The sequence below is a fragment of the Poecilia mexicana genome, unplaced genomic scaffold (genome assembly GCF_051168715.1).
Source record: "Poecilia mexicana isolate PSO_F unplaced genomic scaffold, ASM5116871v1 scaffold_12, whole genome shotgun sequence".
Taxonomy (NCBI): Eukaryota; Metazoa; Chordata; class Actinopteri; order Cyprinodontiformes; family Poeciliidae; genus Poecilia; species Poecilia mexicana.
In genome coordinates, this window is record NW_028263381.1 from 26917500 (window position 1) to 26935137 (window position 17638).

Here is a 17638-nt window from a genome sequence, read left to right on the forward strand (position 1 = left end):
TCCGCCTCCTCCGGCTCTGTTTTCACTCCATCCTCCCCCCTCGTCTTCCCTCTGGAGAATAGGGGTCATTGCACAACTGATTACTCAGACCCCGGTCTCCATGGCGATGCCGCCGAGTAACGGTGACAGGCCGCCGATCAACGGCTGGAGGGTAAGCAGCGCGGCTCAGTGCGGCTCCGCGTCGCCTCCATGTTTCTGCGCTGCGGAGGGAGGAGGATGAGGAGGAGGAAGAAAGGGAGGAAGAGGAGAAGGAGGAGGAGGAGGAGGAAGAAGGGGAGGAGGAGGAGGAGGAGGAGCGGGTTTCTGTCTGCGTCTCTTTCTTTGCCGTCTGTTTGTGAATGAGCTGCTCTGCTGCTGGTTTGATTCACAATCGGCTCCAACGGCCCAAAAGAATCAGAACCGACTTCCTGTTGTTCCTTGAAGACGTTCAGGAACGATTCAGTCAGACCGTTAGCCTCATCCTGATTACCCATAAGGCTCTGTGGCTAACCTCGAGAGTCCATGTTCCTGGTTCTGGTTCTGGATCTCATTGAGCCAAGTGGATCTAGATGTTCTGACTCTATCCTCAGTCACTGCTGAAGCTCCTCTAAATTATTGGATGGATTTCAAACAATCCTCTTTAAGCTGCAGAGGCACCTTTCACATTTCTTCCTTCCACTCAACTTTCTATAACATCCTTGCATTCAGAACTCTGAACAAGCAGCTTCTTCTTCTTCGTGACCTTTTATGGTCGGAGTTCATTAGATGACGAGGTTCCAACATTTAAGTTTTTATTCCCTGAATCATCAAAATGATAAAACTAAACCCTGAAATCCCTGAATGAACCAAAGCTGACCGGCCGGATCCTGGTTCAGATATTCTTTATGCTTCATTTATAAAACTGGATGATTTTTGCTGGTATTCTTTGTGTTTTGGGAACATCACCTTTGGACTCAGAGAAGCGTCGCTTCCAGACTCCACCGTGGTTTTGCTCGTGTTGGACTTTCCGGATCGGGTTTCCGCTCAGACTGCGGGAGCAGGAAAACATTCCCACCGAGTCGGACAGACATGTTGTGTCTCAGCAGCTGGCGGCCCAGATGGAGCCGATGATCCCAACGTCTGAGCGTGTGACCTCACCGAGGAAAAACCTGGAGTCATTAGAGACGGAAACGTTTCGCTCCGAGATCCTGAGGCAAAGTTTGATCAGTGATGCTGCGCTGGGCCCACAGTGAAACATGGTGGTGGCAGCATCAGGCTGTGGGGAACATGGATGGAGATAAACCAGAACAAACCAACCTGAACATGCGGACAGATCAGAGCAGACTCACATGCTAGAGTGGCCTAGTCAAAGTCCAGATCTCAAGACAGGACGGCTGATGTTTGCAGTGTTTTATAAAATAGAAAAGCTTCTTAAAGAGACAGACGCCCAAATCTGAAGCATTAAATTATGAAGTGTAATTAGTTTTCAGTCATATTTAATATGCAGCTGAAGGAAACATGGTGACTTTATTATATCAAAATGTCTCCATTAATACATGATTCCCCTTTACAGCAGCAGAATGAAGCTAACATGTTAGCTTTGATGCTAACATGTTAGCTTTGATGCTAACATGTTAGCTCTGATGCTAACATGTTAGCTTTGATGCTAACATGTTAGCTCTGATGCTAACAGCCTTTCTGAGTCCAGGTGACTCTGAGCAACACCTGCGCTCTCTGCTGCCCCCTGCCTCCAGACTGAAGTACTGCATATATTACAGTTTAAGGTTTTAAAGCTGCTGAATGAAACCAACCAACTAATGTCACTGTGATCCACAACATTCATCTGATTCACATCCAGAGGTCAGAGGTCAGCATTAACAGCCCAGCAGCATCATGGGAAACGTAGTTCCTGTTTGTTAAATCGGTCCAGAAAAGCAGGAATAAAATTCTGATTCTGACGAGAACCAGAGATGAAGAGAGAGCAGAAAACTGAACTGAGAGAGAAAGAAACAGAAAGAGAGAGAGAAAGAGAGAGAGAGAGAGAGAGAGAGAGAGAGAGAGAGAGAGAGAGAGAGAGAGAGAGAGAGAGAGAGAGAGAGAGAGAGAGAGAGAGAGAGAGAGAGAGAGAGAGAGCTTCAACATTTTCCGTTTAGTTTTGTCTCGCTGTGTTTGTCTGTGTGCGGTTCTGTCAGCTTTGTCCCTCAAAGAGCTCTTTTTCTTTCTCTCCAAAGCCTTTTTCTTTTTTTTCTCCAGGAGAGAAAGAGGAGGAGGAGGAGGAGGAGGAGGAAGAGGAGGAGGGGGGCTGGAGCCAGCAGTCTGGAACAAGCATGACAGAATCTGAATTATAGAAGCAGCACAGCAAAGAGGAGAGGGAGGAGGAGGCTGGTGTGTGTGTGTGTGTGTGTGTGTGTGTGTGTGTGTGTGTGTGTGTGTGTGTGTGTGTGTGTGTGTGTGCGTGCGCGCGCGTGTGTGTGTACGCGTGTGTGTGTGTGTGTGCGCGTGTGTGTGTGTCTGTGTGTGTGTCTGTGTGTGTGTCAGTGTGTGTGTCTGTGTGTGTGGTGGAGAGCAGAGAGGAAGAAAAGCCGGTTTTCAGCAGCAGAGGCTGTTATTGTTGAGAAGCAGCTAATTTCTCATTTAGATGCAGCTGCTGCTCATCCTCACATGATGATGAACAGAATGTTGGACCTGAACGTCCTGGACGTGTTCATCCTGGAAAGAAAGTACACCCTCAGGTGCACCAGGACTGAATGAAAATAAAATCAGTTTATTGATTTAAACCTGAACTAAATACATAAATATTCATTGAATGAACATAAAGCTAACATTTGAGGAACACTAAGTACACCTTTCAGTAAGTCGGTGCTGATTTTCACATCAACAACGACCTTAGAGAAAACTGCAGGGGTCATAAGGTCAAGCTGCTCTATGGAGGAACAGGATCAGTTAGCGCTTAGCTCCTCCGACTGTTTTAAATTTATTTCCATAAATAAAGTCAAACTGTGTGATTTTTAATATACAAAACACAAATTATATTAAATGTTAATTATTCATATGAATTATTATCTTAAACATTAACCGACAATAAAAAATATAAATATATAATGAATATTCAGAATCTGTCTTTTAATATTAATGTTACTGAAAACCAAATTTAAAGTTTCTTTTATCTTGTATCTTCTGTAGAGGTTGTTCTCCTCCTGATTGGTTGCTGTATTTTAAGCCCCGCCCATCCACTTCCTGCTCAGGGTCAATGGTTCACCCGCAGTAAAACAAAGAACCGCAGATATTTTATGAAGGATGTTTTGTGGGAAACCCTGCAGTTCACCTGCCGCGCCAACAGGGGGCGATAATGTAGAGAGATGAAGATTTTCAGCAGGAGTTCCGGACCGAATGTTCTCTGGGGGGTTAGGAGTGGGCTCTTTGCACCTCAGCTTCGCGTTCGGGGTAAAGCGGCTCGATTGTTTCCAATACAAATATCATTTACATTAGGTGCTTGCAGGGCTTGGCCAAGGTTTGTACATCGATCCGAAGCCCCAACAAGTCAGCTGGAGAAAGATTTTAAGATGTTCGCCTCGTTATACATTCACTGACACGAAGGTGAGTTTTACTTAAACTTTGTGGCTAACATTAACGTTAGCTTATGCTAGTAGGCAATATTCTCGGACATTGTTCTTGTAAAATGTGCTATTTAAGTATCTAAACATTCTAACGGACAATGTATTTATCTTATTTTCAAGTATATTATGTGTGTTTATTGTCGTTAGTGTCACAGACTAACGGGGAGGTTACGGTTCGGACTTTTTACTTCCGAAGCCTGACGAAGCTCAACAAGCCTCATAGCTTAACAGTAGCGCAGCTCTGGTGTCAGAGATCTGGTTCAGCTGTTCAGGTTCAAAGTTGCTGCTTTTAGAAAAATATGACCGTGTTGCTTCATGTCTCCGTGTTATTTCGTTTTATTACCTTTGCATGTTTCTTGTTCAGAGCTCAGATAGGACGGTGTTTACAGCAGGATGTACAGGCGGATCAGTCGCTCGGCTGTCTGGCTCTGGTCTGCTCTCTCGTTCCCATAAACTCTTTCAGGCTGAATACAGAAGTGATTCCATGGAAATAACTCAGGGAGGCTCCTTTATTTACCATCCGTGTCCCCGGTAGTTTTAGGCTGATCCGGAGTGAAGTGAAGGCTGCAAACTTTGCTGTGCGGCGTTAGCTGGTAGCGACAGATATTTACAAGCCATCTTCTTAATTCAGGATCGCTTGGAAATTAACGAAAACTTAAAAGCCCATTATATTAGGAAGACAACAATGTTCATAGCATTGCTTTATCTGCGTCTGAAATACGACTTTGTCTTTTCTACCAGTCATGGTAACTCAAAGCGGAAAAAAGTGAGCCGCATTAGCTCCTGGAGATGTGACGTCAACGCGTGCAAAGAGCCCGTTGATCTGAATGTTGTTGCCATAGTGATGACGGTAAGGACATTAGAGACCCGACAGAACCAAACAGAACTCCTAACAGAACCTGAACAGAACCCCGAACAGAACCTGAACAGAACCGAACAGAACCCTGAGGAACGCCGAGGTCTGAAGAGAATCCGACACCGGACCGACTTCCTGAAACCGAACGGTTCTGCACAAGGTTTTAATATCCGGGTGAAATCTGCGTCAGGGCAGAAATCTTAGCAGCCATTTTTTTATTCGGTTGTTTTGGCACAAAGTGATCCCTGCTCCCCTCTTTTCTTTGGTACTTCACCTGCCCTGCCTGCTGGTGGCGCTCTGGAGGTCAGAGGTCTCCTGATGATGGAGTCTGCAGGGATACGAGGGAAGAGCCAGAAGGTGAAGCTCTCCTTTGACCTCTGACCTTCGTTCCTACCCTCCTCCACTCAGCGTCTGGACTCGGTCAGCAGAGCCTCTGCTTCTCCACACTGAGAGGAGCCAGTAGAGGCAGACCGGTTCTGTTACCCCGTTACTGCAGCCTGCACCACTCATGTAACGGTGCTGCAGTCATTCTGACCTCCTGTCACAATGGAGCCACATTCACTCTGATGCCTCGGCCAGAGACACACGGACCTGTGGAGGGAGGAATGTCTGGGTGATCGATCAGCTGAACAGAACACTGATCACTAATCAATAATCTATAAAACTGTTTGAATGATTTTTGGTCTGAGCTGCAGGTTGTTGGAAACCAAGGAGACGAAACCTGACACATCCAAACATCTGCATCCCAACCAGGAACCAGAACCAGAAGACCTGAGAGGTCTGGATGGTTGCTATGGCAACAGCAGCAGATCTTTAATCCTGGAAATGTTCTTCAGGTGATAGAAGGCTGATTTTGGAACCGTCTTTATGTCGCTCTGAAGGGTCAGAGGTCAGCCTGACCTCTGGTTTCCAGGTGGATGAACTAAAGCTGACTCTAGATCTAGATCTATAACTCTAGATCTATAACTCTAGATCTATAACTCTAGATCGTTCCTCCTTAACTTCAGTTTCTGTTCAGAAAGTTTTTCTCATGTACACTCTGACCTGTTCTGCGTCACCTGGTGACATCACAATATGGAGCTGTGCATCATCTGCGTAGTCATGGTAACTAATCTAACCTGAGCAGGTGGGAGCAGGCAGACATCAGCAGGAGGGTCCTGGGATTGAGCCTCGAGGTTCTCCGTAGATTCAGCTGCTTTCAGACGTTCCCTGTGAAGCTTGAAGGAAGTTCAGGGTCCCAGTGTGTGTGTGTGTGTGTGTGTGTGTGTGTGTGTGTGTGTGTGTGTGTGTGTGTGTGTGCATTCCAGAGAAAGAAGACAAAAAGAGAGAGAGGATTGATACACATCATTATAATGGCTGCATGCAACCCGATCCTCTGCATACTGAATTTTCCCCCAGAGGGTTTTTTCCATTATCCTGAACGGGGGAGTCGTTTAGCTGATCCAGCCCAGCTTCGCCTTCCTTTATTCCCTCTTTTTTTCCACTCTCTCCCTCTTCTTTGCCGGTTTCTCTTTTTCCACTGACACATTGTGCAAATGTAACCTTTTGCGAGGCCCGCCCCCCCACCGCTCCCCATCCCCAGGAAGTTGGCTCGCCACTTTGCTGCCAAGAAATATGAAAAACTGGCAGGCTGCCCGTTTCATCTGCAAACACACGGCGGAAAAAAGGGAAGGGTGGATGGAAGCAGCGGGAGGCGGAGGGAGGGAGGAGGGAGTGGAGGTGACACAGAGGCGAAGGAAACGCTGCTGCTTCTGCTGCTGCTGCTGCTTCGCCACGAGGAAGAGAAAGACTCTGAAGCAGAGAGAAAGCAGGCAGCAGGGAGATAAGGAGGAATTTCACTTGCATGAAAAGAGGCCACATTACCGACTCCAGATAAATCTTCTGTGGACGTTTTCTGAGCCGCAGCCGGAGATGAGCTGGGTTTACACACACACACACACACACACACACACACACACACACACACACACACACACACACACACACACACACACATGCAAATCATCAGCGGCCGCCGTCCCTCAGCTGAGCTGCTTCCTGGACACAGGATTTATTTTTACTAACAGGAAGATGGAGCCTCAGCACTGGATCCAGTGTTCATGTAAACTGGATCCAGTGGAGATCCAGTACAATTCATGACTTCTGAAAACCTTGCAGTGTTGAACCAGTGAAGAAGAGTCTGTGGTCCAAACAAATCGCATTAAAATACTTTAATTATCTCAGGATGTAACTCAGATTATTCTGTTATAGATGGCAGGAAATGAGCTCCTGTAGCAGTCTGTGTTACAGTGAATCTGAAGAGCCTCTGAATGAAGACTGTCTCAGGAAGAGGATGGTCTGAGTTATCATGTCAAAACCAGAACCAGAACCAGCCTTCTTCATCAGGACTTTTCTTCAGGCTACCTGTTAGCAAAATGGCTGCTACAGAAAGTTTTCACAGGAAGCAGAGATCCCTCCATGTTGTTCTGAAGCAGCGGATCGGGTCGCTCTTTGCCAGCCTCATGGATCCTGTGATGCCGTTCCTGTCGCTCTGCTTTCTGTCTCTAATCTTGACCCTCCGCTGCTTCCGTACCGTCCGCAGTAACTCCAGCAGGGAACGGATGAGATGCTGGTTTGACCTTTAGGGTCATGAAATGTTTGGACCGATGCCGGAGGGCGGAGATCCCAGACAAGAATGAAGAGGAAACTCAAACTTCACGAACAGCTGATTGGATCAGCTCATTCCGTCTGATCCAATCAGCGCATCAAGTTCACTTTATTATTAAGATTTAAAACGTTTTCAGTCTGAGAAACACAACAGGTTGCATCAAGCCGTTGCTAATCCAGTTAGCCTAGTTAGCGCAAAATGGCCAAGTTTCTGACAAAACGAAGGAACCGGGAAACTAAACAGACCGACTAAACTCAGATGGTGACATTTACGGTAAACAAGAGTAATAATTACTGAATAAAGAAGTGAAACATTGTAAAAGTTGATGTTTGCATATTTTGTAGCGTCGTCTGTTTGGGGTTTTCTAGGATCCTCCTCACTGGATAAACCAACACATTCACTTCATGAGCTCAAACTGTCTCTACTTTTCTCTCTGTTGGACGTTTTATTTTAGGAAAAACTAGGAAACTTTTACATAATTCCAAATTTTGGAAAGAAAATGAATCCACAATCTGCAGACTGGATGTTCACTGGGGATGAAAAGCTGCAAATGTTCTGACACACATCCCTGAAATAAAGGAGGAATCTGAACTGATGCGGTGAAGCTCTGGGATGTCTGAGCCGCCAGAATAAACGCTCAGGTTGCTTCTGCAACAAGGCAACGTGGAAAACAGACGACCAGCTGAAGAGTCTGAGAGCCTCAGGAAACTGATCATTTACTGAATAATATCCAGTTCTTTAGTTCAGGAACTGTTCAGTTTGGACCCGTCTGTCTCTGCTGTAGGACAGGATCGTTTTCCTCCTCATCCTGTTTGGTGTTTTATTGTTTTTCAGCCATTAAAGCTCATAAAGCTCCTTCAGCGCGCACCGGGCCGACGTGTTGCTTTTCCAGGTCTGTTTGTCTGCAGCCTGAAGTGTCTTTCTGGGAGCTCTTCCTGTGGTTTGGACGTCTCCAAGTGATGCTCTTCCTGTCGGTTGCCTAGCAACAGAGGAGGGAAAAAATAGATGAGGTGATGAGTGAAGGTGATCCCGAGGGAGTTTGGAGGAGGAGCGGGGAAGAGATGTTTTCTTTTCAGAAAGCTTTTCGCAGATTGTTCCGTTTCTGTTTCTGTTCAGAAAAATAAAAATAACCTTCAGCTCCAACCGAGCAGGAAACCCAGAACCGATTCAGAACCGATTCAGCTGCAACGCTTCGTCATCTACCTGCTTCACAAACAACCTGGAGAGGAAAACAAAAATCAGAATCAGAAACATTGTTTTAGTCTTCATTCAGTCGGCCCTTAATGCTCCATAAAGACATTAAACTTATATTTAGTCATATTAGGTTCATAAGTATTCATACCCTCTGCTCTGAAACCAGAAGAAAAAAACACAAAATATCGTCATGGCAACATCCCCGACGGTTTGGATAATGTGCGTTTTAATGCTAATGTAATATTCAGCCAGCTGGACTCAGGTCAAAGGTCACAGGGTGATGGATGGACTCCTGACTGCAGGTTGAGAACAGTAGATTCTCTCCAGCTGCTTGATTTAAATTAAAAAGTTTTAACTTAATGAGAGCAGATTTATCCCGACTTAAATCTCCTTACAGGAAAATATCCAATATTAAACACCAGAACCAGTTTTCCATTAATTTATTAAACCTGGATAAATACAGAAAACTTTTCCAAAGAGAGACAGAAATATTGTTTTATTGAAAATGTTTTTTTCAATCGAGATCCAAAATATTCAAAGCCTGGTCGCCTTTCATGTAATGAAGGAAACCTGCAAAAATATTTTCAAAGTTTTGGGTCTAAAGTAATTTACACATTTCCTTTACAATAAACAAACTATTTATTTAATTACAGTTCTGCAGCTTAGTTTATTGATAAGAAGGAAAACTACTATTTTTTAACATAATCCTCTTGATGTTTTTGCCACATTTAACAAAGACTGAACTCTCCTGCTGTAGATGTTAGCTTCTGTAGCGTTAGCATTGATAATTAAAGTATATTTAGAAAAAATAAAAGATGATTTCTATATTGTCATCCTTCCTCGGCAGATCTCCCGTACTGCTCGTCTCACCTCTGGGACTTTAATTTTAACTTTAGCAAACTGCTAAATGTTTTACATTTGTGATGGTAGGACAGTTTCATTCAGGGAAGTAGCCATGTTGTTGAGGCCATCTGTTTAATGTCTTTCCCATTTTGAAGAGTGTCTGTCTTCTCATCTTTTCCCTTAAAGTATGTCAGTTTTATAAAACATATATTTTTCATATATTTGTTAAAACTGTCACCATGTTGTGACAGTTTGTTTTGAGACAGATAATCTGTGAACAGATGGATCTACTCTGTTTTTTTCTCAGTGCTAAATAAAAACAACCAATCAGAGCCAGGAGGCGGGTCTTAGCGCTGTCAATCAGCTCTGCCATGTCATGAATGCTAAGGCTAATGCTAAGCATAGCTACTGATGACAGTAGATAAATGGTTTTCCTGTAACGGTCAGTTGTTTCTCCACCATTAGCACATTTAAGACCCGCCTCCTGGTTCTGATTGGTTGTTTCTATTTAGCCCTGAGAAAAAAAAACAGAGTAGATCCATCTGTTCACAGATTATCTATCTCATAATAAACTGTCACAACGGAGACAGTCACTTTAAATAGATGTATTTAAGTGACGCTGCAGCTTTGCCTGCAGATAGAGGAACCATTTGGATCAGGATCTGATCGGTTCTTCATGTTTTATCTGTTATATTAGTTATTAATAGGTGAGTATGTTGTTAAATCTCCAGGAATGTGATAACTTGAGGATTATCATCTGGGTGTATCGGTGTGTTTGGGCTGCAGAGCGAGCAGCGGTAGGCATAAAGTCAGAGATCAGATCAATAAGTGCATCACATAAAGTGTCAGATCATCTCTGCTTTGTGAAGCATCAGCAGCGGCTGAACGCTGAACTCAGCAGGAATATTTCTGGCTTCATGGCCAAATATGCCATAACAAGCATAGCGTTACTGTAGCTTCAGAGAGGAAAGCGGCGTTCCTCCTCCAGGAGCGGACTAGGATCCAGGAGATCCAGGAGATCCAGGACAGGAGGTCAGAGGTCAGGGATTCCCCAAAGAGGTCATAATGATGTTCAGAGGTGGACACACGTCCGCTAACATGCTAAAACCAGAGCTAATGTTTCAGTTAGCGCATTAGCATTTTCGGCGTTGACGTCACATCTCCAGGAGCCGATGCGGCTCACTTGTTTCCGCTTTGAGTTACCATGACAACTAGAAAAGACAAAGTCGTATTTCAGACGCAGATAAAGCAATGCTATGAACATTGTTGTCTTCCTAATATAATGGGCTTTTAAGTTTTCCTTAATTTCCAAGCGATCCTGAATTAAGAAGTTGGCTTGTAAATATCTGTCGCTACCAGCTAACGCCGCACAGCAAAGTTTGCAGCCTTCACTTCACTCCAGATCAGCTTCTTCTTAAAACTACCGGAGGATACGGATGGTAAATAAAGGAGCCTCCTGAGTTATTTCCATGGAGTCACTTCTGTATTCAGCCTGAAAGAGTTTATGGGAAGGAGAGAGCAGACCAGAGCCAGACAGCCGAGCAACTGATCCGCCTGTACATCCTGCTGTAAACACCGTCCTACCTGAGCTCTGAACAAGAAACATGCAAAGGTACAGAGAATATACTAGCATAAGCTAAAGTTAATGTTAGCCACAAAGGTTAAGAAAGTAAAAGTGACCTTCGTGTCAGTGAACGTATAACGAGGCGAACATCTTAAAACATTTCTCCAGCTTGTTGGGCTTCAGATCGATGTTCATCATCAGCCCTGCAGCTCCTGGTGGAAAAGGCCATTTTCTACAGATCAGAAACAACCGAACCAGAAGCTGACGTGCAAAGAGCCCATTAAACAGTCTTCACTCACTTCAAAATAAAAGCATGAAACTACTTATAGAATTAACAAAACTTCAACACAGTTAAATTTAATTTAATTGAAGGTTTACTAAATACTAAATTGGCGCTTTAGGATTTATCTCAAAATTTGATTTCAGGAAAGCTAAGGGCGCTAAATGTTTTCAAATTAGCAAAAACGCTAAAGCGCTAACTGAAAAATTAGCTTTGCTATTTGCATATTAGCAGAATGTGCTAATATGCCACCTCTGAACATCAGCATGAGCTCCTCATCTCTGATAGGCTGGAGTAAAAACTTGGAATAAAACCTGGAGTGTTGAAGTTTTGGATCTCGGCCGTTAAGAATCCTTCAAGTAGTTTGATATTTATATTCATGCTCTTATTTTGAAGTGGAATAAGACTGTTTCATTTCTTTTCTTTTAGCCCTTTTGGGATAAATTATTCACAAAAATTACACAACATGTCAGTAATATGAACAGTATTTATCAGTGTACTCAGACTAAACACATAAAATGCCTCCTGTGGTCCTAAAAATACTCATTGTCAGTAAATATGAAGCTGCTGGTGCAGCTCCAGTTCTCCCAGTCTCACGCCTCTCCTCCTGTTGGTGTGGGAGGAACCAGTGATGGAAGCCAGGACGCATAAATGAGAAGAATCCCAATTAAATGGATCCCAGGAGTGACAGAGAGAAGGAGAGCAGGTCTAAATGAAAGAGAAGGGATCATCGGCGTGGAGCGCCAGCGCCGGGTGGGGGGAGGATCAATATCTAATTTCAGTGCTGAGCTCACGCTGGACGCTTTTCCAATAAGGCTGGGATAAAAACACCCAAGCCTGAATAGGTGTGTGTCTGTGCTGTCTGCAGACCACACATCCATCTGCTGCCGCTGCCGGAGAAACCGTCAGCTTCTGCAACAACCGGTGGAGCCAGAAACGGAGCTGGAGCCGATTTAGAGTTTCACAGTTTGGAGTTTTAATCCCAAAACGATCCAGAAATTAAAAAGATTTAAACCTGAGCATCACCAAACGCATGCAGCAGCTCCACTTCCTGGAGACGCAGTTAGGAAGTAGCTAACAGCAGATCAGCACGTCTCATGCTAAAGACCACTTAGCATGATGTTAGCATGAGAAGGCTGAAGGGCCGGGGAATCTTGAGTGGAACAAGAGATCATCTGTAGACCAAAGTACTCTAGAGCTCATCAATGATAACCAGTAGTAACCAGTAATAACCAGTATAATTGTTAACAACCTGTAAACAGAAAACAGAAATATTATGTTCTGCTAGTTGTTAGAATAGCGTGTTAGCTTTAGCCTCAGCTAATTATGTTGGTATAATGTTTGTCATGAGCTTCAACATGAGCAGAATTAGTTTCTGCTCTTTGCTGTGTTGGTAAGCAGCGCTTTAGCACTCGCTTCAAATAATCACGCTATAGTGCTTTAGCATTATCTTCTGCTAATTACCCTCTAGCATTAGCTTACACTAATTACTATGTTAGTGTAACGCTTTAGCATGAACAGAACTGATATTCATGATTAGTGCTTTAGCTCGTCTTTTAGCTAGCGGTGCCCACCATTAGTTTTAATTTGTATGTTTTTTGTTTTTAAACTGTTTTAATTACTTTTTTATTATGTTGTGTTTTTCAATTGTACAGCACTTTGTATCAACTGTGGTTGTTTTAAAGTGCTTTATAAATAAAGTTGGTATTGGTATTGGTATTGGTATTGGACACAGCCAAAGACGGCTAAAGCTAACCGATCTGCGCTGACCAGGAAGTTGATGAACTTCACTGTAAGAAAAACAAACAGAAAATCTCCAGTCAGTAATGATGAGCAGGTAGAGCAGCAGCAGAGGCTCTGCAGGTGGACATGTTTTCCTTCATGAGTGGAGCTGTGTGCTGACCATCAGAGATCTCAACCCTACCAAACAGTCATGCAGGAAACGATGAGCAGATCCATCCGATCACTGAAGCTGGAATCTTGTTTATATCTGAGAAATCAGAGCAGAAAGTGGATCAGTGACCAAAGTTTCTCCAGTTTTTCAGCCTTTGTGGAAGGAAAAATCTAAGGTTCGTAAATTGTGAAGCTGTTTTCCTACAAAATAAAAGCCCTGAATGGCCCTCAGAGCAGCTGTACTGATAGGAACAGTCCAATCACAGAGCTCTGTATGTGGACTTTATCCCGTAGGAACACAGCAGATTATTTTCATCTCCATTAAGACAATAAATCTTTGACTCCAACATCTTCAGTCTGACTGAGAATCCCAGTTTTTCTGTTTGTCAGGATTTTCTCTCCTCTAAGTTGAACGTTGGAATGAAAACTGAAGCTTCTCTCTGAAGCTTTATTTATTATTTTAGCAGGTTCTATTTCTGCGCTGGAGCTCCCCTCAGTGGACGCTAACAGGAATGACACTCAGACAGAAGGTCTTCTCCATCCGTCCGGAGGTTCAGAGGTGATACACCTGGCAGGAAGTTCTGAGAGCTGAAACAGGAAGCAGCGGGCTGCTAGCTGCTGCTAGCTCAGGTTTCCGAGTCTGGACTCAGCAGCTAACTGTTTCACTGAGAACAAACTCAAACCCTGACAGGAAATCTCCCCAAACCCGCCCGCAGATCGCTTCAGCTCGGAGCTACACTGCCATCATGTGGCCGGGTTACAGAACTGCAGCTGCTGACTGAACAGGCAGAACCAGAACCTTTAGCTTCAGTTTTCTCCGAACCTCCACTGATGGAGGTCCAGACGTTCTGGGAAGAAACAGGAAAATGACTCGGGATTGTAGCTCATAGCGGCAAGTAAAATTCATATTATTTACTTTATTTTTTTATTTTGCCTGATTTTGTTATTGTAATTTATGTATGAATTATTAACATTTTAATTCTTAAAATACCAAAATTTACACTTAACTTTATATTTTAGTCCATCTGATGATGATAATTTGATCAGTTACTCAGTACTTTGGTTGACTTTTTATTAAATACTTTTTTACTTTTACTTGAATAATTTCTTGGATGGATATTTTTTACTTTTCAGCAAATAATTTCAACATTTCAAAATGGTGACAGACAGTTTTTATAAGTATAGGCCGATCTCAGTGCTGCCCCAAACAAAAATGGTTTGTTCAAAAATGTCCAACTTTAAACCGATTAAAAATACTTTATAAGAAACAAATATTAAGTCTTATACACTTTTGAGTTAACAATGAGGAGAATGAAATATTAAGAATATATCAGAAACCAAACCTGAGTGAAGTTACTTCCACCTTCTTCAAATCAGACAAAAATGGTGTCAAACCTTTGTGCTTCATTTGTGCTGCCTTGGCTTTAAAGATATTAATGAAAGGTTAAAGGTCATTTTGATTTTGTAAAAGTGGGGGGGGGCTGACCTTTTGACCTTTAAACTTTCACTAATATCTTCAAAGCCAAAGCAGCACAAACGTTTGGCACCATTTATGGGTGATTTTCACTCAGGCAGAAAACCTGAAACACAAAGAATGAAATTAAAAAACAGATGAAAACTGAAACTCAAGAGTCCAGACCTGCTGGATTACTGACTGATTTATTAATAAACCCCAGATGTTACAGCTGTGGTTTGTCTTTTAGAGTTTATCTGTTACTCAGGAACATTTAGAATATAGAATTAGATCATAAATGCTTTTTAAAAGGAAAAACCGGAGAACCCGGTGAAAACCTAAAACCCAGATATAAAAGAACTGATGACCTAAAAATGATAATAATTTAATAATTATATTAATAATTATAATAAGTTAATAATAGATGTATTCCTGAATTTTTTCTGGTCTGTTATCAAATACAAAATGATTTCTCCTGTTATCAGTTTACCATGTCAGATCCTGTGTGTGTGTGTGTGTGTGTGTGTGTGTGTGTGTGTGTGTGTGTGTGTGTGTGTGTGTGTGTGTGTGTGTGTGTGTGTGTGTGTGTGTGAGGTCTACTGGTAGGTGATTTGACTCTGATTTCCGATCAGGATCCTCACGGTCTTCCTGACTTTTGAAATCGTTTTCTGAGATGCACTTTTCTTGCGTCTCTTGGGGATGTAACTCTTTAAATGCGTCTCTAAGGCTTTCTGAAAAGCTTTGCCGTTCGGTGACATCGCCACCCTCTGCAGCTCTTCTGCAGAGCCAAACTGCTCCTTCAGATCTTCATAGAGGTTTCTAGCAAAGTGTGTGTTGTTGTCATTGTCCATGCTGACAGAGAAGTCTGTGATTCGACGTATTCTCTCCCCTGACAGGTAACGTAAGATTCTCCTCATCTCTTTACGGCTGAAGGATCCTCCATTTTCCTGTGAGCAGTTTAAAACCGCCCTAAACACAAAGCATGCCGTACCTATCTCTAGGTTTCTCATCTGTTCTTCTGGGGTTTCAGGTGGCTCCTCAATTTGAATCACATTGATTTCTTGAACAAATGTGACAAATTTATTATCTGGGTCCATAAACCCTATCTGAAGGTTGGAATTGGTGCCAGATTTACGGCCGACGGTTGAGATGGAGTGCCTGGGGATTTTAGTCTCATATGTTTGTCCAACGAGATCACAGATCTCCGAGAGCACATTGGACAACCTGTCGCTGTCACTTATGCGATTTATTTGCTCGTCTCTGATCCAAAGGAAGATGTTTTGGAGAAATCTCCTCACCTCGTCTTCTGTTCTGGCGTAGAAGATTTCTGGGCAAATTTCCCTCTGGCCAGAAAGGTCACTTATTTTCTCGCTGGAGAGGACGGACTCTGAAAGGTTTTCAGGGGGAACAGGAAGTTTGTAATGATGGCTACTGGTGATGTCAGTATATAATTTATCAGTCAGTTCCTTGGAAAACTGCTTGACCCTGTCATTCAGCTGTGGGTTCTCCATGAATTCTGCACACAGTCTGTCAAACAGAGGTTTGATGGACTGAAAGTCCAGTTTAGGGATTTGGTCTGTTTGGGTTTTGTCAGGCAGTTTTGACCTGGCCTGATCCGCTGAATCCTCGGGGACACGTCCAGGAAACATGAGGCGAGCCAATCTGTTTGACAAAGATCTGCCTCGTTTCAGTTTCACCACATTTGTGTCACTTGAATCCTGAACTGAGCTCTCCAAAGAAGACGTCATGGTGGTGAACTGGTGCTTGGCAAACCTGGAAAATTGTGGTTTTTTGATAATTTCTTCTTTTGCAGGAGGAGCAGTTTTGCTCTTTGACCGGAAAAGGTTTCTGATATCACCAAGAATCTTTTTCAGGTTAAAATGAGGGGCGTGTGAACAACTTGGGTCTTTCTGTCCAGTTGGACCTTCAGCCTTACAGTAATGAAGGTCGTCAATAATCGTTTTGCTTATTCCGTCTGCAACCTCGTTTACTTCGACATGATCTAGGCCAGATTCTGCATCTTCTGCACCTTTGGCATCATCAGAATATTTCTCTATGATTTCAGTAATGCTCTCGCTAACTGAGGCCACAGAGTAGAGAGATTTCACAACAGGAGAAACGCTTCTCTCTGTAAGGTCGAAGGCAGGCGTGTCTGCTGCTGGAGACACGCCTGACGTTCTCTTTTTAGTGAACGCACTCCAGTATCTTTCGATGCATCTTGATCTGGGTCTGTTTATGTGTTTTCGGAAACACTGAACTGCGTTGGAAACCATATTATTGAAATTTCTCAGGTTAGAAATGCAGCCACTTGCAAACACTGCTGGTGATGAAGGGAAACTGGAGGTTCTCTTGATGCCATTTGCAATGGATGTGACTTTTTCAGAGACCTCCTGTTCCATCAGAGAGTTCAACTCCATGCTGCTCTCACAGACTTCTGGCTGTGGCACCTCGAGGACGGCAGCCATTTCTGTTGAAATCATGTTGGTCAAATGCACACTGATGTTTTCATCTGGTATTTTAGTCTTCGTGCACTTCACCATGTTTTCTTCCAATATTGGCACAAGGACGGTCAGTGAATTTTCCACACATTGTTGAAAAATGTTGGTAAGTATGTCAGCCATGACGCCTGTTATATGTGAATCCCTCAGGCCCTGTGAAAGCAAGGTCCACTGCGCTGGTGTTAAAGTGTTCAGACGGGGCAATATGATGTCCTCCAGGTTGTCAATGGAGATGTGGATTCTTCTGTTTATTGGCTCGTTTGACTCTTCCATTTTTCAAAGTTTTTATCTTTTTTCTCAAAGTTTTCCTTAAAGAAACGACGTTCTGCTCACTACAGCTTCTCTTCTTGGAATTAGTTTTACCTGAAATTAAACTAAACCGTAGCAGTAAGCTGCCTTTGATGCTGGTTCACGTCATAAGCCATTATGACGCAGCCATGCCCGGCGCGAACCCAGAGACACGCCTACGCATATGCGCATGCGTATAGACATGACTGTAAGCTAGCTACCAACAGCCGATGGAAGAGCAAGGCCTCGACTGTCACGTGGTCTACAGAGCTCTGTAACCATGGAAACCTAGACTGATCCTAAAGAAAAGCTGTAATTTAAGGTTCTTTTCGATCATTTAATGCGTTAGTCTACATTATTTATGTAGACTAACAGTAGAATTAAACTGACAGGCTAAAGTTAGCATAGAGCGCCAGCTGTCGCATGACTCCCTACGGAAGCTCATGAGGGCTTTGTGGGAGATGGATCCCGAGTTTTGGTCGTTTTGTCGGGCATGCAGTGTTTTAAAGCCGCAGATATAATAACTGCATGTTTGATTAAAGTACAC

The 17638-nt window shown here is 43.3% G+C and overlaps 1 protein-coding gene across 1 annotated transcript; it reads right to left on the reverse strand.

The window, feature by feature from the left end:
- Positions 1-14901: 14901 nt before the first annotated feature.
- LOC148156297 (uncharacterized) lies at positions 14902-17240 on the reverse strand. Its single transcript, XM_088010661.1, has one exon. It carries the CDS (start codon positions 17074-17076, stop codon positions 14902-14904), a length of 2175 nt encoding a protein of 724 aa, XP_087866787.1. The 5' UTR covers positions 17077-17240.
- Positions 17241-17638: the final 398 nt, after the last annotated feature.